General features: G+C 36.2%; 1 protein-coding gene and 1 long non-coding RNA gene across 7 annotated transcripts in view; one reads left to right on the top strand and one right to left on the bottom strand.

Moving 5' to 3' along the window:
- Nucleotides 1–1,112: 1,112 nt before the first annotated feature.
- Nucleotides 1,113–24,746, bottom strand: part of Il7 (interleukin 7) — a 41,832-nt gene continuing 18,198 nt past the window's right edge. For both annotated transcript variants that reach the window (XM_038348060.1, XM_038348061.1), the window contains exons 3-5: nucleotides 4,964–5,044; nucleotides 3,831–3,962; nucleotides 1,113–2,015 (exon numbers count right to left, since the gene is read on the bottom strand). In XM_038348060.1, coding sequence (XP_038203988.1) covers nucleotides 1,908–2,015; nucleotides 3,831–3,962; nucleotides 4,964–5,044 — 321 coding nt within the window. In that variant the 3' untranslated portion in view covers nucleotides 1,113–1,907. The remainder of the gene's footprint in view (nucleotides 2,016–3,830; nucleotides 3,963–4,963; nucleotides 5,045–24,746) is intronic.
- LOC119826637 overlaps nucleotides 4,106–24,746 on the top strand; it is a 72,184-nt gene continuing 51,543 nt past the window's right edge. For all 5 annotated transcript variants that reach the window (XR_005287460.2, XR_005287458.2, XR_005287459.2 and 2 more), the window contains exon 1: nucleotides 4,106–4,299. This is a non-coding gene — a long non-coding RNA (uncharacterized LOC119826637). The remainder of the gene's footprint in view (nucleotides 4,300–24,746) is intronic.

Genomic DNA, 24,746 nt, shown 5'->3' with positions numbered 1-24,746 from the left:
CACACACATTGAATGAACTGTTGGGGCAAAAGTTTTGCCCACAGTTCAAGTCATTTATGAATAAATAGTAAAAACCAAGGAAGAAATTTGAATGACTTTTAAGTATTTAAAATATTGTCCTTTATTTTGCCATAATTCAGAATATTTTTAGTACTGTTAGGGATCATTACAGACATCTTGCAGGTTTAGAGTTTGCCTTTAGATGCAAATGTCCTCAGTTCCTTAGCTAATGGCTTACTCATTCTACCACTTCTTCAAGGTAGAGGACAGCCACTTAGTAGATCCTATTTTATCATGGAAACAACCCACTTAGCCAAGTCCAATAAAGAAATTAAATTTCTTAAAGTATCATTTGTTCCTGACAACTTGTGAGAACTGTTTTTTGGGCAAACAGTGATTATGAAACAAACTTTAAACAATCAGTTCTTCTCTCAAAACTGTGTTAATGCCAGCTACCTGTACCATGGAGGATGAACTCCATGTGGGTTGGAGGAAGAGGAAGAGCAAGAAGGCATGGCCACCACATGGAACGTCAATGGAACATGTGTAGATCATATACAAACATCCAGCACATGGTTACATGCTGCAGTTGCTGGACAGAGCAAAACAAACTGAGTTCAGCACAAGCAGACTGCCCTCTCTTTCAGAGATGAGACCTCTGCAGTGTGGTGCTCCTCACCCTACAACTGAAGAGAGACTGCAGGCCATCAAAAGATGGAAACAGGTATATACATAGGATATACACGGATGTCCTGTAAAAGACAGAAATTTATGTAACAAAAGTAGTGTTCCTAGCTGGGCATATTGGCTCATGTCTGCAATCCTAGCACTTGGGAAACTGAGGCAGGAGCATCATAAATTCAAAGTCAGCCTGAGGTACAAATGAGACACTATTACAAAACAAGAAATTGGTATTTCTTCTGTTAGCATAATTGTAGATTCTTAGTTTCAGGCTATTCTTAGTACTGGTGTGTTAAAAGATAAGTGTTGAATGAAAGTAGCATCAAGTGGCAATGCAGCAGTGAAAAACTCCTTTGGGATTAAGTGAGCCTGACAGTGTTAACATGGGTTATTTATTTTAAAAGGAGAAACTATTCAAAATAGGCAATTGGTAGTATTGTATGAAAATATTTTATATAGAGATGTCAAAATTAAATATATACATTCATTAAACGTCTAACATATATTATTATCTTGAAAATATACTTCCCAAGTTGAAAACTCAGTATATAAGCTTTGGTATACATAAAGGACAAAAGTGACTGAATACTAAGGTTCAGTATCTTTGGAATAAGTGCATTTCTATCTTTAAAAGTTCTTTTATTTAAAAAAGATGTGCTATGTTCTTTACTGAAGGCATGTGTTATACATTCATGTTTAACTACAATTTTTGATATCTGTCTTAAGTGCCTTAAGCTTTTTTTTTTTTGCCGCTGCTGTTTTATGCTGTGACTGTCTTGTTTCCATGAGCAGTATTCATCACTGTGAGCCCTCCAGCATCTCCAGCTTACAAGGCAACAGTTCCACTCTTCAGATGGGTTCTGATGCGCAGTGGGCCATCACATCATTCTGATGAGAAAACAGTGGGGACTTTGAATCCTTGTAGGCTTTATTTTTGTAGATAGGATGTCTTCAGAAATATTTGGGAAACTTTAAAAAGTATTGCAGATGACATGATTGCTTTACGACATCAGCCCAGCTGATCTCTGTCCATATGTATATTCTGACTGCAGCAACTGCTTGTATTGTTTGTGTCTTCTAGTACCTTACTGTGGATTTCCCAGGTGTTCTGGTCGTTTGGCCAGGAGACATTCAGCAACTTCTGGGGGGGGGGGGAACTCCAGCTCTTCCAAATGTATAAACTGGTAGATTCTTGGAGGTTGCAGCTCCATCTCCATGTCTGATGTTTATATGCTGCCTTTCAAGATTTTATTCCAGCAAGTCTTTATCTCTCTCAGCAGTCTCTTCAGGAAACATGGGTCATTCTTTTTCTGCTCCTTTGGATTCTTTTCTTCCTAAAGAAATAAATCCATAAAATTTAATTTACTACTTTAATAAAATGTTTCTCAAAATATTTGCTTTTCATTTTTCATCATATTAGAGTATCCCTAACATTTCGTATATTAGGATGACAACTCTTGCCTGACATCTTAAAACTATGACCTATGATGGCTACGATTTCTGACGAACAGGAAAGGCCAGTCTACTCGTGCTCAGCATTTCATTTGTCGCTTTCACCCTGGGTCAGTGTACACAAGAGTCGAAACATTCATAAAAGATAGTTTTTACATGATTTAATTGAACATGTAAAAAATTTTAGTGAAAGGATTCAACACCAAAAATAATTAGATTAATAAAAATTTGTCTGATTCAACTGGTACCTGAGAGACTGCTACAAAATCGTAGTGCTTCCTGAAGTAGGACTGCCATCTGCCTCACAAGTCGGTTTTCTCACCTCATTAAGAAGTTTTAAATGCTGTTGGTACAGTGTAGAGAAGAGGGGTCCGCATACAGCAGATTCTGGAGGGCTGTGGCCATACTTCCTCTGAGCCGTGTGGCATGGTATAATGAATGATTCCTCATTTAGTGAAGAACCAGCTATTGAATATTTTCTAGGGCAGATATCACTCTCAGCACTCCACGTATTTTACTTTATTCTCTTTACTTGATAACCCTACGACCTTGATGATTTCACCTCTGTCCAGAAGTGAGGCTACTAAGTCACAAAGAGGGAAGAGCCAGTGGTGACGCAGTAGAAATGGCTACATCTTGAACTCATCTCTTTTTAATTTAGTCACAATTTCATATCTCTACTAGTTATGCTAAAGTAACACCAGCATGTAGCTTTTAAGTAACTCAAAGAGTAGATGACAGATTTTGAAGATAGATAGGGGGAAACTTTTCATTAATTTTCTCAGTGGGGACAACAGAACATTCTTAAAGTACCGATGGAAGTACACTTAACTAACTGGCTATACTTGGATAGGAGAAATTCAATTGGTAGTTCATGGTATTAGTGTTGGTATAGTACACAACCATAGGTTTTCCATCCTGGAAAACACTGCAATTTAAATATGCTTGAAGACTGTAAGGGGACGGCACTGAACATGAGTGCACTCTTTCTTGTCATTGTTCTTCAAACTGCATGCAAATCATAACTAAATATTCTAAATACTTATTATTTACTTTCCTGTCGGCATTTTAAGAAGTCTGCATGCAATTTAGAACATATAGGAGAATATGTGTAGGTTATATACAGAAATTCCATCATTTTCTAAAAGGAATGTAAGCATTGGCTGAATATTGTGTGTGAGATTTCCCCATCATTCACCATGAATGGTCGTGTACAATACATAACAAGGGAAAAGTTAGCAGAAAAAAAAAACAAAAAAACTTGCTTTTATCTCTGAGATTATGCAGATTAAAATATTCTAAACTGGTGTAGGAGGTTCTTTTTCAAATTCTTAGTCCAAGGCTCTTTGCATATTTATCTTGCTTCTGTCTCACATATTTGTGTACTTTAAATTTTACAATTCAAGTTGAAATACCTAGGACTTCCTAATGCCCAGTGTATGCAAACTCACCTACTGTCAATGCTCCCATGTGTGTGTTGATCAAAACAACAGTAATGGAAATGTAAGAAAGAATCCATCACCCACAAGCCAGCATGCTCATTGTTCAATGTCCCAGACTGGTTAGGCTTTTCAAGCAGATTCAAATGGGCTTTCTGACTTTGTAGCCAGGGCAAGAGAGCTTCCCTATGAAAGGAAATGACATCATCCTAACAGGGATGGTGGATATTTGGCTCACAGTAAACAATCCACGCTTACCTTGCTTGTACAGTTCACTAGTGTCTGTGTGCCTTGGGAAACTGTTAGTAAGTGGATATTGAATTCTTCACTGATATTCATTTTAAGAAACTGATTCAACTTGCGAGCAGCACGATTTAGAAAAGCAGCTTCCTATCAGAAAAGAAATCAAAAGGGCTGTGTAAGAATTTTAGTTTGTCAGTTAACATAAAGCTAGAGCCCTGTCCCTTAGTAAAACCCCACCTCCACCCCAGCTTTCTATTCTGGTTAATCACGTGACTGCCAAGTAACAGGAATGAAACTGCTTGGCTCTGTGGAATCAGAACATGAAGTGCCTACACTTCGGTTTAATGATTATCTGGCTTTTAAATAGTCGTTTCTCCACTACGTACATGTGTCTTTATCGTTTGTGGGTGAGCACATTGCAAGACTATATACTTTTAACAGGATAACCAAAGAAGAAGGCTGCTGGAGACATGAGCGAGGAAAGGTATGTGTGGGTTGTCTTGCTACCATTTTAGAGTTCTGGAAGAATGGCTGGTAGTAATATACAAAAAAGAAAGAAAAAGAAAAGCCATGTAGCCTAAGCCATAGGCTTTTCGGATAAATTAGTTTAAAAAAAAAAGAATTGATGGTTTTGTGATACTGTGGTGTTAATAGCTATGTTTGTAGGAAGAATATTAAAAAGCATCTCTTTTTCTTTGGGGGAAAATTACAAACTTAAAAGGTTTTTTCCCATTGTAATTGACCAACTAGAGTTGATTTGGGCATAAACTTCCGCAAATACTAAAACAAAATTTCAAGTTGTCTAATACTAGTGACTTGGTGTGTGTGTGTTTGTGTGTGTCAATGTGTGCATTGCAATCACTTTAACAAGACGTTCATACATTTTTTTTTGGGAGGGGAGACATTTGTGCCTTAATATTCAGAGTTTTTAGTATTTTCAAGGTAAAAAACAGGAAAGTAGAAGAACAAATTATCTACTTTTTAATCTATCATGGACAGAATATTGGTAAAATTAACATACAATAGACCACAGTATAATATTACAGATGAATAATAATCCTGTCATTAAGATAAAAGATTATGGCATTTATTATCTAACAAGTTTGTATAAAATCAAGCTCATATGATAAATTCCAAATTATCATTACCTTTGCATCATCACATGGATGTTTTTTAAAAAAGTTTGGTTCTTTATTTGGGCAATTGTTACCATTTCCTGTCATTTTGTCCTGTAATAAATAATATAAAACAATATGGTTAACACTGAGGATGTCCCTAGAATAGTTGCAAAATGACATTTTAATATCTGGTATTAATATGAATGCTTTATGGAAGGTAAATTTGCCTGATTCTACTAACAAGGCATCAAGAATAGTGTTCTTTACATGAAAAATAAGAAAACATGTACAGGATCACCTCAAATAAGATTCAGAAACTTTTAAGAACAAGTTGAACTAGCTCTGTCCAACAAACTAGCAATACCAGGCTCTTGTACTTCTCCAAGACTCCAGACGGTTTTAGTTGGGTTGATATTGTGGGAACAGTAAACAGAGCAAGGGTGAGATTAGTAAAGGGCTTGCGATGTTCGTCTGCCACTCAGGAAAGTGTAGATTGTTCTTATGGCTCACACAAAAGATGAGAGCTTTGCTGGCTTCAAAATATGTTTTACTGTTTTACCCATAAAAAGTTGTGCCTGAACACATAATTGTTTAAAGATTCCACACTTACTGATAGCCTTTGTTCAAAGTTTTCTGCACACTCTGAATTGAAGCTAATTAGGGAATAGTGACCTTGTTTCCTGTGGTATTTGGTGCATGGGTCACTGCCTTCTTCGAGCATGGAAATGTCTCACCGTTAGAAAAGCATGCTTTGAAGATGTGTCTGTGCCAGCCATGCAGTATGTAGTTCATGCTCTAAACATGACAGTTGCAAGACATGTAATTCCTAAAACTATCCTCGAATTATAGATAAACAAAGTAAGAAATTATTTGTCTAAGTCATTTTTCTATCACCTTTTATTTAATCACAAGAATAACATCAAATTAAATATACAGTTTTCTTTGGTTACACATACAAAATCTCATATGAAATATGTCACCCAGTTAAATTCTTGAAACATTCTAGCAAATTTCGTAACAGTATTTTAAAACCTTTTTGGTTAGGCCAATGCTCTGAAAACTAATACAGTTCAGCTTTGTATGTCTGCAAAAGAGGGTGCTGTACTGACTGACTTGCTAGCCACAAGTTTGACCAAGAACTGTGATGGCACTATACAGAACTATGATGGCACTATACAGAACTATGATGGCACTATACAGAACTATGATGGCACTATACAGAACTATGATGGCACTATACTTTTAACATGGGCATATAAGACGTCAGAGCTGCCTTCTAAAGCTGTTATTCAAGGCCATCAAGAGTTTTAGTATTCAGGCATCTGTACTGGCCTGCCCTTGGGGTCCTGCAGGTCACATCCTCAGCTGTAGCCACTAAGAGTACCTCCTGTGTACATTCGTTATGTTTCTTTTGTTGTTGTTTTGTTTTGTTTTGTTTTGATTTTTTTGGTTTCTTTTTTTTTCTTGTGTATCCTTTGCTGTCCTGGAACTAGCTCTTGTAGACCAGGCCTCGAACTCACAGAGATCCGCCTGCCTCTGCCTCCCAAGTTCTGGGTTTAAAGGTGGGCCACCACTGCCTGGCTCATTATGTTCCCTTTTCAAAGGTAGACCTTAATCCTGTCTGGAAAAAAATGGGGGGATGGACCTTGCCCAAATCTCTCTTCTCTCTCTCTCTGTCCACCCCCACCTCCGTCTCTTCCCTTATCTCGTATCCACAGAGGTTGGTCTCCCCTCTCCCCTTCCCCCTTTTCCCATTCACTTTCCCCCATTAAAAAAATCCTTCCAGGTGAGCTCTGTCCTGTGACATCTTTCTCTATCCCACCGCGTTTTTAAATAAACAACAAATAGCAGTTCTGAGTATGAATCCATAGCAAAAGAAAACAGTTCCTTTCTCGTGATTTAGCAAGTACCAACATAATAGATTCTTGTAGGCATTTTGGTTCATTTCAACATTATTCCAAGTTTATTTTAAATTTGGAAAACCCATAACAGAAGTGCCAAAACATTGTGAGCTATCGTTTGAATTTATTCTTAGAAAAGGTCTTTGATTTCATTAGGTTGTACCTTTCAGTTTTATTTCTATTACTTGTTTAACCCTCTTGTCTTAATTACTCTTTGTTGTTGTGACGAGACACCAGGATCAATGCAGCTGATTTAAAAGACAGTATTTAAGTGAGGGGCTTGGTACAGTTTCAGAGATTTAGTCTATGACTGTTATGGCAGGAAGCAGACAGACAGGGCACTGGAGTAGTGACTGGGAGCCTTACATCCTCATCCGCAGGCAGCAGGAAGAGACTAGGCCTGGCATGGTACTTGAAACCTCAAAGCCCTCCCTCACCTTTCCAACAAAGCCACAGCTTCTAATTTTTCCAAAATTATTCCACCAACTGGGAACTAAATATTCAAAAATAAGCCCATGGGCTGGTCTCATTTAAACCACCATATTCCACTCCCCAGTCCCCATAGGCTTGCAGCCACCTCATAATGTTAAGTGCATCCAATCCAACTTCAAAAGTCTCCATCGTCTATGAGCCTCAGGACTTTTAACATTCAAAGTCCTGAGTCTCTTTGAGACTTAAGGCAATTTCTTAATTGTAAAACCCTGTAAAGGCAAAAATCAAAATACTGATCACATACTTCCAACATATAGCAGCACAAAATATACATAACCAGAGCACAAGGGAGGAACAGGAACATATTAATGAACCACTGGACCAAAGAAGGTCTGAAACCCACGGGGCAAACTCCAAATTCTGTATCTCTCTGCCCAATGTCAAAGGGCTGAACAGATAGCTCTTCCTATCTCCAACTTCCAGCTCTGCTGACTGAAAACACCCTTATCTTTCCTGGGCTGGTTCCACAGACTGTGTTGCTTCTCCTCATGACACGTACCCCAGGCCATAGCTGCTCCAGCATTTCCTGGGCTGGTTCCACAGACTGTGTTGCTTCTCCTCATGACACGTACCCCAGGCCATAGATGCTCCAGCATTTTGGCATCTCATCACAACCCAAGCTTCACCTCCACGGCTTTATGCAATGACTTCCCTGGACCTCTGTGCAAGGACGCCCTTGCCACATGCCTCACCTGAATGGCTTTTCTAAACCACGGAGGCAGATTCCACAACCCCTTTCCTGTATTTTTCTTGACTCTAAAGCCAGAAGAACTACTGTTTGCTGGGGTTGGAATCTGACTGTAAAGCCAGAATTTCTCCTACTTGCTGGCGTTGGAACCTGGCTCCTCCTCGAATTATATTTGCATAAACCTTCCATTATTGTTCAGCCACGGAAATCCTTCAGACCTTTCCTTTCAAGTGTTTGCAGGATTAGCTGGGAGGGGTCTTGCCTGGAGGTTACCACTCTCTTTATTCCTTTCAGCATCAGGCCTTTAAGCTTCTCATCTGCTTGAGCCCCAATACTAAATTTCTTGGATCCTTTTTCCTTCTCAAACTGTGCATTTTGTATTTCTCTTTGCAGTGTTTTATTCTCTTTGCTGTAGATATGCGTGAGTGATCACTTGGCAGTGTCGGTGCTACGCCATCTTGAAATCTCCTCTGCCAATGCTATTAATTCAAAATTCTTCAGTTTAGCCTCCGGTGGATTTTTTTGACAAGGGCAGAAAGCATCTACAGTCTTTGCCAAAATATCACAAGAATGGTCTTTAGTGCAGCTGGTGTTCACTGAAATTCCTTGAGCAATGCCCGCATAGTTCAAATTGTCTCAGTACTACTGTCTTCCATGTTTTTACTACAATGGCATATTAAACCCCACTCAAACATTTAACTGATATTTTTTTGGTCCAAAGTGTCACTGTTATTGATATTCTTCCGAACAACAGCATGGTCAGGCCTGGTATACCTTTATTTACAAACACTGATCATAGAATATACCCTCTATATAATTTTTAAAGTATATTTATTCTTTAATTACTTTGCTTTATGTGCGCTTTTCTACAAAATATTACATATGATTATTTAATGAGGCTCTAATTTCCAATTTATGTTTTAGTCTTTATTTTCCCCTGAAAATCTAAGGAGCTCAACATTCTTCCGATTTTTGCTTCTCTAATAAATATTGTATTTATCTGGGCTCCTTTTATGTTAGTTTCTTAAAGAATGTTAAGAACAACTTTAGCATTTTCTACTGCTTTTCTGGGTAATATATTTGTTCAATGTGTGCATGTAAGAGAGTACATTTGTGTGCTCAGAACAGCATGCATCTGGAAGATAGAGGAGCACTCTTGGGAGTTCTTTCCTATCACCCGTGAGACCCAGAGACTGAACTCATGTCTGTAGGCCTACACAGAAGTACCTTCACATACTAAGACATCTCATTGGCCCTAATCTTTTTACTTAAATTCTTCCAGTCTACTTTGCTTATGTATTGTATTTGTTCTTCATTTTTGGAAGAATCAATAAATAGTACTTCTGACTTTCTATGTGGAAGCTAAAGCTGATTAGATCATTTTTTCAGCTAATACTTAGAAGTGCCTCCCACTTCATGGGGGAATGGGCCCACTTCCTGTGGCTGCTCTAGCAAATTACCAGAAGCATGTTGGTTCAAAAAAATAGAAATGCATGCTGTCACATTCCTAGAAATAAGAAATTTAAAATCAAAGTATTGGCTGAAGGTTCTAAGGGAGGATCCATACTCTGGCTCTTCTATCTACTGCTGGCTACCAGCATCCCTCGTATTCCTGCCTTATATTTGTGTCTGTCTTTGGTGTCTCAGGTTTCTGTTTTATAAGGACATGTATTATAAGAACATAGCAGAGTTCCTCTGATTTGTCCAGTATAATTTCTCCATGTCAAATCTTTGATTTAATTATATTTTCAAGGACTCCTTTACCATAAATTTCCAGGGACTAGAATTTGATATGTTTGAGTGACATAATTTATTGCAGAGAAATAAATTTTTTTGCTCATAAATATTGGATTTGACCTAAAGACTGAATCTTCAGTTGTAGACATAAACAGATTAGACCAGAGAACACTTCATTCTTGAAATTGGCCTCTTCCAATTTTTCTGTATGGGGACAAGCAACAGGAAGCAGCTGGTTCATGATCTATCACTTCATAATAAATTTTAGTATAGGTAGTATAAATAATAAAAGTTTTGTGATTTCTGAAGGTTAGAATTTGGGAGAGCCTTCTGGATCTACATCTGCCTTGAGACAGTTAAGATGTTGGCCTTACCTGTAATCATCAGGTTTTGATTAAAACTTGAGTATTTATTCTCAAGGTGCCTCGCTAGTTTATTTATAATAGGAGCTCTCAGGGTTTTACCACAGGAGCCTTTCTTCAGGCCTTCTTGAGTGCTTAACATGGTGTCTGGCTTTCCTTTAGTGTTCAACATCCAAAAGAAAGATGTTTTTACCCTTTCTGATTCAGTTTTAGAAATTACACACTGTCTTTTTCCACCTTATTTCATTGGCTCAAATGGAATCATTAATTCTATTCTACATTCAGGAGGAAGGAATTGAACTCTATTTCAAAGATTTTGTAGCCATGTGTGAAGACAACCATATTCTTCTATGTCATGACTCAGAATGAATTATTTGAAAATAATGGATCACAGAGTATATCTCTGAGTCTCAGCAATGATTGGTATGTGTCTTTGTTAAGTAGTAAAAGCTACTGTTAGACATCAGTTAACTGACCAAAACCAAAGGGAGTGAAGAGAAAGGTTGTCAGCAGGCCAGATGCTTTGTTAGCCAATTGTATTTTCTAGCGCAGACTAGTTCTTTTGTTTCTTCTTTCTAGGAGAGAATTGCAGTAGTGATTCCACCGATTCCTCATGGCCACATGCACTCTGAACACATTTGTATGCATCTGTTGCCTTCGTTGCTTCTAGTCAGTACTTAAGGGCCTGTTTGCTGCTTCCTTGTGTTCGCTTTCTAAGACTGGTCTTCGGGATACAATGTATTTACAAAGAAATGGAAGACTCAATATTAAGCTTGTTTCTAGTTTTTGGAAATTTGTTTTCTATACAAATATTCTTAATTTCTGATTACCATCATCACAACCTAACCATGGAAAAATCTTAGTCCATCAAAAGTCTTATGGGAAGGAACCTATAAAATGTTGAGCTTCTGTTCCCTGTGTGAAATTTGTAAAGTTGAATGTTGTTTGCAGAATCCTGTTCCAGTTGGTACAAAATTTTTAGCTTAGCAGACTATATTTTGAATTGGCACCTAGTTGATAATTTAAAGGAAAAGTCACTTGTCCCTAATCAAATACTTGTTGTGCACCTACCATGCGCCATTTAGTAATAGAAATACAACTATAATAAAAATTATGTTTTCTCCTTTCAATGTATTATTGTGTGGTGGTAGAAACAGACATGAATCTGATAGCCACCAATAATTTCCAACTTTGTAATTATAAAGATATGAAAAATGGTATTGCCCTAGTTGGTTTTGTCATTGCTAACATGACACAAAATAGAGTTAGCTGAGACGTGAAACCTAAATAGAGAATTGAGAAATGTCTCCTTTATATTGTCTACAGGACTTGTATCTAGGGCATTTTAACGATTAATGTTTGATGTGGAACGGCCTAGCTCAATCTGGGTGGTTCCATCCGTGGGCAGGAGATCTTTGCATTTATAGAAAAGCAAACTGAACAAGTCACAGGCAGAAAGCCAGAAAGAAGCATTTCTCTATGGTCTCTGCTTCAGTTCCTGTTTTCAAGTTCCTATCTTGAGTTCCTGCCCTAATTTCCTTTTCTTGATAAACTAAAACTGTAAACTGAAACAATTTTTTCTGCCCCAAGTTGCTTTTAGTCATGGAATTTATCATAGCAATAGACAAGTGCCATGAGCACCTACAGACCAGTTGTACTTAGGAACCCCATTGAGGCTTGTCTAGGACTGAGCACTCAACCAAGTGCCATAACACAAGTAGCCTAGGGGCAGAGGGATGCAAAACCTAGAAAACAATTATTACAATCAGCTCCCTCTGGAGTGAAAGTGACATAGCAATAGATGGCTGAATAAAAACAAATCAAAAGAAGGGAACATATCTGGTAGATAAGAGATACAGCATTCTAAAATGAATAGTTGTAGAAAAAGTCAAATTGTTCGATCTGAAGAACATGTTCAATCCAAAGGTTTCTTAAGAAACCTTTTCTAAGTCCTACAAGTAAAAGTCAACTGTCGACTATATATATATATATATATATATATATATATACATATATATATATATATGTATATATATTATACACACACACACCGATTTGGATTGAAGAGGTCAAGTATGTATTTGAGTGAGTACAGATTTTATTTGTCATCTGTTATTGAATAATGTCTTACAGGTATCTTTGCTACAGTTTTAATTGCTGTAATTAAACACTATGACCAAAACCAACTTGGGATAATGTCAAACAGAAGAACAGTTGTCAAACAGATAGGTACATATTAAAGATAGTGAGTTAAAAGTAAAGCTAAGGAAATAGGTTGTTCTGATGATGCATCCCATAATGTAAATGCCAAATGAAAGGTCATGTAGGCTTGTACATATTTATCCACAGAAGGAAAACTAAGCTAATAGGGGGAGGAGAATGCTAAAAATAATCATGGAATAAATAAAAATATAATGTGCATTATAATCAACCTCAGATTTAGAATGAGAAAACTGACCATAAAGTAAATTAAACCCAAAGTATCTAAGGAAACAAATTTTAGAGAACCAAAAGAATAAAATCAACTAAAGAAGCAAAGGCAATATAATACAATATAATATTTCAACAAATCATTTGGTGACAAGTAGATACCCTTCTCTCTAAAACAAAAGCTCAATCAACAAACCGCTAGCCATATTAAGAAATAAAAAGAATATGCAAATTATTAATAACAGATTGAAAAGGCTACATTCCTTAGAGCCAATTGGCATTAAAACTGTCATGAACAATTCTATGTCTACATATTAACAGTTTAAATGAGATAAACAAGTAATTTGGATAAAATAATTTTGCAACACATATACAAAAGAGAGATTTGAATAAACTTTAGTTAATCTAAATATTATATAATTAAATAATATTCTATAATATACTATGCTCAAGTTTTACTGACTATTCTTCCAAATCTTAAAGGAAAAAATTCCATTAGTGGCCAGCCATGTCTCCTACGTGAAAGAAGGAGTGGAATCTTTTCTAGCTCATCAAACGATTAGCATTACCATGCAAATGGAGACTGCTTTCATTTTCTGGCTGCCCAGATCTGAATAATTACACAAAATCTTTATTAATTACAACACTGTTTTGCCAAAGGTACAGGCATATTTCTAGCTAGATCTTACATCTTAAATTAATGCATTTCTGTTAATCTCTGAATTGCCATGAGGCTGTGGCTTACCGGTAAGGTTCTAGTGTCTTTCTCCTGCAGTAGCTACAAGGCATCTCCGTGATTCGTCCTACTCTATCTCTCTGTCTTTGCTCCGATTCCCCACCTGACTTTACTCTGCTAAGCTGTTGACCAAAACAGCTTTATTCATTAACCAATATAAGCAACACATACATAGAAGGACATCCCACATCATTACCATGATACAAAAATTAGACAAAGACACTACAAGAAAACTATAGACTAGAATGTCTCATGAATCTAGATGCATACTTCTCAAAAAACGCTGACATACTAAATCCTATCATGTACAAAAATATATGCCTATTCAAGTAATATTTATCCTAACCAAGCAAAGATGATTTAGCATTCAAATACCAATTAATGTAATTGATCATATCAACAGATTAATGAAAAATTTCATGATTGCGTTAACATATACAAAATAAGTTTTTGTTTATATAAAGTCCATTAAAAACTAAAAAACTAGGGCTGGGAGAAATTTTCTCATTTTATGTGAGAGACATGAATATCTATGACTTTTGGTATCTGAACTATTCTAACACCAACACCCTATGTGACAAATGACTGTACTAGCAAAAACCAGTCAAATATGACATAAATATATTCATCATTTTATTGTAACATCCCTCAAATGAGATATTATGGCCTATATCTTAAAAAGAAAATTTATATCTAGAAAATTGTTTTTAAAACTCAGAAGATATGAAAAGAATAGTGAAGAGAAAGACATCTCATGTTCATAATGGAAAGACTGCTCAAAGTTCAAACTACTTTACAAAGCCAATATAATCTAAGTTAAAATGCCAATGAATCCTTTTGAGAATTAAAAAAAACCTGATTCTAATGTTTATGTTGAGAAGAAGGACTCTTCATAGCAAACAATATTGAAGAACAAAGTTCAAGAGCAGACACTGCCTCATCTGGAGACACACTAGAAAAATAATCATCATAATTCTGTGGCACAGATGAAAGAGTAACAAGAAGGTCAATGGGACACTCAACACTTTTTAAGTAGACCTATTTGAAAATAGTGAGCTGATCTGTGGTAGTAAAGCAAAGGTAATAAACACAACATCACATTCCAACAAGTGGTTTGGGGTGACATTCTTACATCAAAAGAAGGGAGACACAAATATACCTTTTATAAAATCAAGTGAACCATAATGTGATAGAAAACACTAAAGTCCTTCTAGACTATGAATAGGGGAAACCTAGATGACCATTTCCATGCTGATATTTTAAGATGCAATAATTTAAAAATATGATCCTTTAAGAGTATGAAAGAAATAGTTGAAAGTGAAAACTCACTCAACTTTGTAATTTTGTGTTGCAAAAAATGAAGTGTCATGAGAATGTGAAGATATACTGCAGACTAGGGAAAAGTTTCACAAGAATCAGCAAATAAAGTATATTTTTAAATTTTTAAATAGAAGTCTTAAAACAACAGTAAGATAAAGAAAAACCATTCAAAAAGGTAAGAAACTTGAGTCCTGAGCACACACCTCACTACGGAAGATAGCAGATGACAACGTATAGGAAGAGATGTTCAGCATCGCATGTCACCAGGGAAAGGAAAAGAAAACAATGGAATACCACATCCCTCTCATGACTTTTGCAATACCTAAAATCTAAAACAGACCACACCAAACACTGGACAGGGTATGGAGCAATAAGAATTCTCAATTATTGCCTGTGGGAATCCAAAATGGCACTTCCATTTGGAAGGCAGTTTTGTTGTTTATCTTATAAAATGAAGCAAACTTTTCTTTAACTCAGCAATCCTTAATATTTACCCAAAGGATTTGAAAGCATGCTCACACAAATACTGCAAACAGAGATTTAAAGTGGCTTTGTTATTTTCTCAGTTGTGAAGCAATAAAAACATCTCTCAGCAGGTAAACGAATAACCTATGGCACTTCCAGATAATGAGGTATTTTTTACTGAAGAAAAATGGTGTCAAACTGTAAGAAGACCTGAGAGAAATTTTACATCCATTTTGCTAGTGAAAGAAGCATTTAAGAAAATTATAGATACAATAAACTATCCATGGTTAGGGCAAGGGTTAGAATTAGGGTTAGGGTTAGGATAATAAGCTGCTCAGAATCCTAGATTTTAGCAAATACATCACTATAATAATGTGTGTTGTCTTCAACAATTGGGCCTTACCTATTAGTCTGTGGTGAGCACACAATAAATAACTTTGGTAATAACCAGTGATGTTTTGGAGTTTTCATGGTCCCCTTTGTCCCATGACTCAACAAGATATTACCTATTCCTGACACTGGAAATTTCACCTGGTGGTGTAAGACATCTGGCTGGGACACTGTCTCTCTATTATTTGGTGATTCCAATTAGATTTCTTTCATATTTGCATACATTTTAGAAAGCCTCCACAGTAGTTTTCTACATGGTTATTCAAGTGACCTTTAGTTAGTTGTCCCTACCCATTATTGCTCCTTTATCATTTTCTTCCACTCCTCCCTATTTAATCCTAGTTTAGTTTCAGCCTTTCTCTCTGTAACAATATATTCCATTTCTACTTTCTTAAAAGATTCACTCCTACTCCCTAATCTCTTACTAAATACCTGACCTCAGTGGTTATTGCTATTGTAGCATGCATAGCTATGTCTTTTTTGTTTGTTTGTTTCTTTGTTTTTCTAGACAGGGTTCCTGTCTTGCTTTGGAGCCTGTCCTGGAAGTAGCTCTTGTAGACCAAAATGGCCCTAAACTCAAAGAGATCCACCTGCCTCTGCTGCCCAAGTGCTGGGATTAAAGGTGTGTGTGACCACCACCCGACACACAGATATGTCTTAATAGCTAACATCCACACATAAGGTAGCTTACAATGCTTATATGTTATTCACTATGCTGTCTTTGTATACATGAACTTGATTCAAAAGTTTTAGCTAAATTAATGGAGTTGTAAAGATAAATTTTATCAAAAATGCATATAAATCTTAACCCTCTTCCATATATTGATGATGCTTTTTATTTATTTAACAATGCATACATTTACTTTAAAATATTTTATGTAATGTAAATTAATAATTTGCAGTAAGACATGTCTTCATAGTAATCAAGGTAAATAGTTTTTAAAAAGATTAAATTTTGACAAATTTTTGAAAGCGCTTAAGCCTAGATGTTTCCTACATTTCAATATATGACTAATAGGGAAAGAGAACAGTGGAGAAGGAACTCCAGAATGAGAAAACGGAGGGAAGGCAATATGGGTCCAAAAATGCATAGCTTGTTTGGGAAATAGTAAGCAATCCTATTTAATTATACTGTTAGAAAGGTAACTGTCTATATAGGGTGAAAATTAGGGTAAGCAAACTGCAAAGAATAGTTTCCAGATAAGGAATTAGTCTTGTGTTCTGGAACAACTAGTGGGAAGTTACTGCACCAGGCTGTGACATGGTCTCAGCCCTGCTTTGTAATGATAAGCACTTGTTTAGGAAATACTCAGAAAGACTTATTTTGCCTGAGAAGCAGGTTCAGTGATGGGTAGACATGAATCATGAGAGGAATAGAGTAAGAGGCAGGACAAATGCAGAATGAGGAGAAAGCTTGCTTGCAATAATTCTGCCTTGCTGGAAGCTTGTACCTGGGATGGTTGACTGAAGGCTCTGGCTGCAACCTGGCAATGTCTTACTAAATAGAGAGGCACGGTTCAGTGTAAATTAAATTACAATCACTCCCAAATTGTTTTGTTTTCTGCCAAAAGGATATGGGGAAAATTGTGGGCTGAACCATGTTTAATATATTAATATTTCGGATAACTCTTTACAAGTTCTCATCAATAAACAACTTTTGCTAAGGTAACAAATAACAGGCATTTGTAACAGCTCAGACAATTCCTATAAAATTCTATGACACAAGTCTCTTCTTTAGTTACCCTATGCTTCTAAGGTAATGAAGACAGCTGTCTGAGAACATAAACTGCAATCTTCCTGTTTATTATATCATTATTATGAACATGAATAGTATTTTTCTGACATTCAAGAAACAAAATAGACTTAATACACTGATTAAATATCCAGAAAATGTATTCTACTAAAATATGTAGAAATTTTAATGTGTATTACACTGTAGTAAATAACAAAATATTTAATTAAACCAAAGTGTAATATTGTTAATCTCCCACTCTTGTGGCCAAGAGTAAGTAGGTCAAGGGAAGCTCAAGACACCTGTAGTTGCTATTCTGCTTATTTAGTTTATTCTCCTAAGTCAACACGTTTTATTCTCTGTGTGTTTATTGTAGTTAAAACAGTAGCAGAAATAGAAAAATAAATGTTTTAACAATTAGATTATATGGACATTTATTGTGGAGAATTTCAAAGGGAAAAATACAAAGACCTCTCCTCCAAAAAGAACCTTTACAATGTTGTTTCTCAAAGTAGTGTTTCAGAATATCATCTTGAAGCTGTCCCACCAAATACTTAAATAACAAACATTAATATAGCTAAATTTTTGCTTATGACAATACTTGTATACAACTTGTTTTATGGTAGAGTATAAAAAGTCAGTTGGTAAAACTGACTAGGAATATTAACATTAAATGCAAAATAAAGGAAGATCTCAAAAAAGCAACTCATAAAACTGGTTATTAAGCTATTTTACAAAATTGTATCTATACTAGATCCCTTTTTCAGTAGGTGAATATGTATTCTATACTGGGGGGCGGGGTGCCTTCACAGTCCTACTACTGAGTCAACTTCAATATACAATGTGTTGTTTTATTACTTTGTGCTTGTTAAGTTGTAGTTATGTAAGACTGATGATAAGAAAGGCTGTTGCAGGAATGCTATGAGTCAACATTTGGCAGGTTTCCTTGGATAACAGTGTTCATGTCAAATGCAGACACACTGCATAGTTGTTGGAAACCTGGCAACACAGCCACCTGAACTTGATGCCGTGCCACAGACCGTAAAGTGTGTATACACTGCTCTGAGTATGTAGATTGGAATTGTAAGGTTTTTCTCCTTTGATAGCTCTCTCAAGAACTTCAGAGTAGACTGTCATTCTACATCAATGAAGCAGAAATGCCTGTAGACCTATGATGGTATTGAAATTAAATAATGTTATAATAAGAATAGACAGCAGACTTTATGCAAATCAAAAGTCTAATTATGAATGAATAATCAAAGTCGAATGGACAATGACAAAGCAGGGTCTCTGATTCAAATGTTTTTACCTCCAGTCCGGTGTTCCTCTACTAAGGTTGGGGTGATGAGAGGGAGCTTAAGTTTGAACATCTTGTGCAAAATGAAGAGGCTTGCTTAGAGCAATGGCTTTCCCCCACCCTAGTCCATGAAGTTTGGGGTTCCACATGTTAACTCAAGGCTCACCTAGAAGTGGACATTCCACAATGGAGGCCAGCTATAGCTTAGAACCTCACTGGAGTTCTGGGTAGTATTTTATTAAAGGAAATAGGTGACTAATAAAAATTTGAAGACAGAAGTTAATAAAGACAAGTTTGTGGATTTGCATCTATAAAATGCAAAATCATTTTATATGTTTGTTAATAGAAATTTATTTGCTTGGACCAAGCAAATTAGAGCCATTTTGAATGCGACAGGATTTTTATTCTCATCTCTTCTTAGGGATGGATGTAGGACAACAAATTTGGAAAGCATTGTTGCATGCATTTTCTTTCTATACTGAGTATATGCTATGACTGATAAACTCTTACCAAACTCAAGGCATTGTTCCATCAGTCTTTGTCTATTAAATCATTTAATACTTATACCAATTCAATGAAGTATAGATGCTGATTTTATCTTCATTTTAGAAATAAAGAAATTTGTCAGGAAAGATTAACTTATTTGTTCATTATGACATGACTAGCAAGTGTTCTGTATGTTGATGTGGTATCCATTGTACCATGACATATGATATACATGGCATTTCTCTCTGTAATCACCATGGTGTACAGAAAGTTTTCTTCTCTGTAAATTTTGTTTCTCTGTCACAGCCCATAATACCAGTGATGACCACTGAATTAGTTGACTGGCACAAATAACATGTATTGATAGAAAAACAATTAGAGCACAGATATTATCAGTATGTGGTTAAAATGTTATGTAATAACCAGTTTTCTGGCTGAGATTCAACTTTCTAATCATATAGAAAAAAGACTGAAACAGCAAACAATGTTTAAGGTGGGTTTAAAACTAGTAAAATTAATATAAATTTGATAAAGTCGCTCTTAAAGCACAAGTATATTAGCTATGTCAGACTCATCAAAGGACTGGCAGTGGGACACCTACAGGCCAAGAATAAAGCAAATGAGTCTTGCCAATAAAGGAGACTGAGGCAAAAGATGTTAGAGGAGACCTCTCTTGTGAGCTAGACTTGGTCAATGCTGGGATGTCCTTTCTGTAGGTTCAAATGTCAATGCTGGCACATCCTTTCTATAGGTTCTCCCTGGGCGTGTCCTCTCAAGTGCACAGCTAACTCTGCAGTTAAAATGCTCAACTCTGCATCACTTGGTCTTACAAAATCCAGTTCACTTCCTCAGTCTGGAACATTTCTGTGTCTACATTTTCTGATCTTACTCAGATTTCCATCTGAGTTCTTGCCACAGGAGCCATTCACGTTTAGGTATAAGTACTAAGCAGCCAGGTCAAATTAGCTGGTTCCTTCAACATTTTAAGCCATAATCATCCCATCATTTTGTAATTATTTCTTCAAGAGTCAGAGTCTTATCTCTCCTTCAAAATTGTTTACTTCACAGGTCTCAGACTGAGGATGACAGACAGTTCTTTTGCATAGTTGCACACATTATTTAAGAGTTTATGTACAATCCATAAGTATTTTATAAAAACATAACAAAAACTTCATTGCATGTCTGGGATTTCAGCCTTGACTGGAGTAGTCCTATCTGATATAAGAAAACAGCCTCTTTACTATCTATTCATTCTTCAGTGTCCTATTAAAATTGAAATACCCTCTTTAGTTACTAAAGTCCATTAAATGTAGAATGCATCATTCATCTTTCCACTGGCAGATTACAATTAGTAAATGCTGTTTTATGAAATATTTAATTAAATGAACCATTAAGGAACATAAGATTTTCAAGAGGTCTGGAAAACCTGATTGAGACCCTGTTTTTTGCACTGTAGGAGATGATAATCACTGATCAGCCTTAAGGTTAACATGCTGTAATAGCTGCATACTACATTAAAGTGGCAACCAAATCAGAAACACAGAATATGTAAACTGTGAATTTTTAATCATTACTGCTTATATGCTTTACTTTATGACTGTTTATAACCTACATGGGCTTTTATATTGATTTCAACTCTATCCCATTGCGTGTGTGTCTGTGTCTCTGTCGTGCAAGCTTGTGTGTGTGTTTTGCAAAGTGATAAGTTTAAGATCTTTTATACCTTAGCACTATGCTCTACCAATGGTCTTTTTTCCTTGTGGCATCCTGGGTTTATTTTAGGGACACAAAGTGTACCAGTACCAGGTTCAATATATTCAAAGACTCTGGAAAGCAGAAGTGAGGTGGTCACCAGAAGATCAAATATTTCTACAAAGAGTTGCCAAGTGGAGCAACACAATCAAGTTCTGCAGACTAAGCTGTCACTCAGAAGGAGAAAGGAGTGCTTAATGCTAAAGCTCAGTCCAGCTACAGTAAGCAGCCTACTAGTCAGACCGCAAGGGCAGGCACAAGTCCACAGTTATGCTAATTATTATATTCAATTCATATAAAGAACATGTGAAGCCGGGCGGTGGTGGCACACGCCTTTAATCCCAGCACTCGGGAGGCAGAGGCAGGCGGATCTCTGAGTTCGAGGCCAGCCTGGTCTACAAGAGCTAGTTCCGGGACAGGCTCTAGAAACTACAGGGAAACCCTGTCTCGAAAAAAAAAAAAAAAAAAAAAAGAACATGTGAAGAGTGTTAGTTGTATAATTATTAGTATTATTTTGGTTTATTTTACATTGTTGCTGTTATGGACTAAAGCTTGCATAAACCCAGACTCAGTTGTTGAAATCTTAATTCTCAGTGTGATGAGGTTGGGCCTCTGGAAGCAATTATGTCTAATGATGGAGATGTCATGAATAGAGTTCGTGTTCTTATGAAAGAGACTGCAGAAAGCTCTCTTGTGCTCCTTCTACACTGTGAGGCTATGCAAAGTGCACAGTGGGCAACCATGCTGCTACCATTGTCTCCTTCCTATTGTTTTGTTACTTTGTTACTTTGATATGATCATGAGAAAAGACAGCCACTTGCCACTCAGGCATGCCAAAATCTTTGCCATGTAATTTTTAAAATTTTATATACATTAGTGTACTATAATAAGGTATATTCAGTGATTAGCTTATTTATATAGTCAATGGCGAAACTGTAGTGACTAACATGGCAGAATCTGCAGTCAGAATAAAGTTATTCTAGACTGTAAAAAAAAGAAGTTAAAAAGTCAATAAAGTAAATAAAATAATATTCATTCATTGGAAGCAGCTCTAAGATTCAACATAGCTCCCTAAACATCCATGTTTGTGAGTGGAAGACTCCTCAGACCACTTTCATCATATTAAAATTTGCTATTTAGCTTTATCATCCCTAAAAGAAAACATTCTTTGACATGACAGGTACTACATAACTCTCCACAAAAAATATACATGAAATTAATGGTGGGTTTTCACCATAACTCGCTAATAATCTAATTTATTTTTTAATCTCTGTGAAATGTCATATCATTGCCAGGTTCCAAGAAATATCAAACATTTCATTCACTTATCTCAGTAAAAATATTTATATCTGCCGAAGGATTCTTTCACAATTTATGTTACCAGATCTATTTTCAAGCCCCCCCCCCCCAAAATCACTACTTCCTTTGTAACAAACAGGTATCATCTGTGCACAGATCTCAAGGTGCTCTCCATATGTCAATCCATGGGATGTCTTTAATATTTACACACATGAAAACAGGTCAAAATGACTTTGTCACATTTCCTAGTGAAGAAAGCGGTACAAGTTATTCTTTTGCATCATCTGAATAAATGCATAAATAATCATACTTTAAAATGCTTCTGAATACAAATACTTAATTTCTATATATATATATAATTTCTAAATGCAAATATTTAACATATGTCTTTATATATGATTAGGTTCTTTAAGTATCTTACTTCTTAGTAAAGAAATTGTTATAACAAAAAAGAAACAAATTTTACCTTTGTTAGTGACAAATGCTAAAAGATACTATGGAAGTAGCAGAAGAACAATGAGACAGACATTCATCTAGTGCAAGAACTCTGAAAGCTTTGAAGAAGGCACCTGCTCAAAAGCCCTGCCAAAAATGGAGACTCTCAAGGAATGTCTGGGCCACAACCACATTGACACAGAATGCTTTTCACAAATTCTCGACTTTGTGCTAATGTTCTTTTAGTTCTGCCTGGATTTCCTGGCTTAGTTTCCAAACCAGAAGACAGGACATTGTCTTGGAATGTTTAGAGTGTGATTCCTCCAGTGTTTTTCTTATCTTCATTCTCTTCATCTGAGATCATTTGGGTCTTAAATCTGTAAAGGTTTTTTTTTTCTTAAAATTTACATGTATATGTACCCATAAACATAAACAAAGTAAAAAATTAAAATAAGAGTCATGAGAAAAGTAAATTAATTGGCAGCAAAGCAGAGAGGGAAATTTCTGGTAGAAATAAGTGAATCAGACTAGGTGTGCTGGCATACTCCTTTAATATTGGCATTTGTGAGTTGGAGGCTAGCCTGATCTACAAAATGAGTTCCGGAGCAACCAGGAAAAAAACCCTGTCTTCAAAAAAAAATAAAAGAAGGAAGGAAGAAAGGAAGGAAGATAGATTAGAAAGGAAGGAAGGAAGGAAGAAGGAAGGAAGGAAGGAAAGGAAGGAAAGGAAGAAAAAGAAAGAAAGGAAGGAAGGAAGGAAGGAAGGAAGGAAGGAAATAAAGAAGGAAATAAGGAAGGAAAGAAAGGAAGGAAGGAACGAAATAAGGAAGGAAGGAAGGAAATAAGGAAGAAAGGAAGGAAAGAAAGAAAGGGAGGGAGGGAGGGAGGGAGGGAGGGAGGGAGGGAGGGAAAAGAAAAAAGAAAAGAGTGAGCCAAGTGACTGCTACGGCAACCAGATGTGCTGCACTGTACTGTATTTCATTTTCTCTCGTTTTATTGGATTTTGTGAGCACTCTCTTGTGCTGTTTCTCACCTTCTCACTTTTTTTTCACTCTCCTCTCTCAGTTATCTTACAGAAAAATGGAAAGAAAGTGCCCCAGAACAGCTATCCCCATCATCAAGCCTGTGCTCCTGTCTAAGCGAGTCATGAGGTGTGGTGAATGGACTCCCGTGATGAGGTGTGCTGTGGGTGGGCTTTAAGCTCATTCCCAAATGAGAATGTTCTTAAAACCCTCTGCCCATCGTGCTACTCATGGAGTGGAAATTATTTCCTCCCTTGAAATTAGCTGTGTTCCAAAAGAGCTGAGACTTAGAGAACTCGGGTAAATACTGCCAGCTTTTATTTGAAGTATGAAACTGTATTTACTTTAAAATTTTAGACATTAATAAAATATTTTAACTTTCTAGGAAAACTAAGATTCACATATACTCCTTCCCTTTGTCAGCCTAATTTTCCCAATTGTGAATGTCTTACATTAGTGAAGCATCGGCAGTCTAATTCATGAGCCAGTGCTGAGTCATCTATATCCACTTCCTTCACCCTCTGGGCTGTAAAGTTCTGTGAGTTTTCAAATGTGTCTAAAGGTCAAAATTTAATGAAGACCTATTTATCATCCTTTTCTTGAACAGCGTATACTATTTAAAATTGTATCCAAAAACTTATCAAATCCAATAAAGCCCACATATTTTCTCCTTGATTATTTTCTGTGTCTTTTATGGTGTGCTTATGGCATTCCTTGTACAATCTGTCTTTGCTAACTTTAAGGGAGAATGTATGATCTATTTAATTTTGTTCATTGTTTCAGTGAATATTCAGTTTTCAGAATATACTGTTTTCATTCCTTTAGCCTTATACTGAATCTTGAATTTATATAGTGTCAATTTACTGAGTTTATTTTGATTCTGTACTATGCTGGTATTTTGATTCTGTACTATAGAGGAGAGCAGAGAAAAGTGTATAGCTCAATAAAATCAGTTAAAAAAAGAAAATAAAAATTTGGTATTTTATAAACTTTAACTCCAATTACAGGGAATGGAGGTGAGACTCAGCAATTGAGTGCTTACTGCTTCTGCAGATGATCCAAGTTCGGTTCCATCACCCATGTCAGATGGTGCAAAACCAACTGTAACTCCAGGTACAGGGGCCACGACACCCTCTTCTTATTAGACACCAGCATATATGAAGTACACTTTGTCTCACATACACATACACACTCAAATGCACATAAATAAAAATTAATCTTTCTTGATAATTCAATTTCAGGTGTTACAAACTAACCTGACTGATTTCG

The sequence above is a fragment of the Arvicola amphibius genome, chromosome 11 (genome assembly GCF_903992535.2).
Source record: "Arvicola amphibius chromosome 11, mArvAmp1.2, whole genome shotgun sequence".
NCBI classification, from domain to species: Eukaryota; Metazoa; Chordata; class Mammalia; order Rodentia; family Cricetidae; genus Arvicola; species Arvicola amphibius.
Note: the sequence above shows the minus strand (reverse complement) of the source record. Positions and strands in the feature narration are given on the sequence as shown.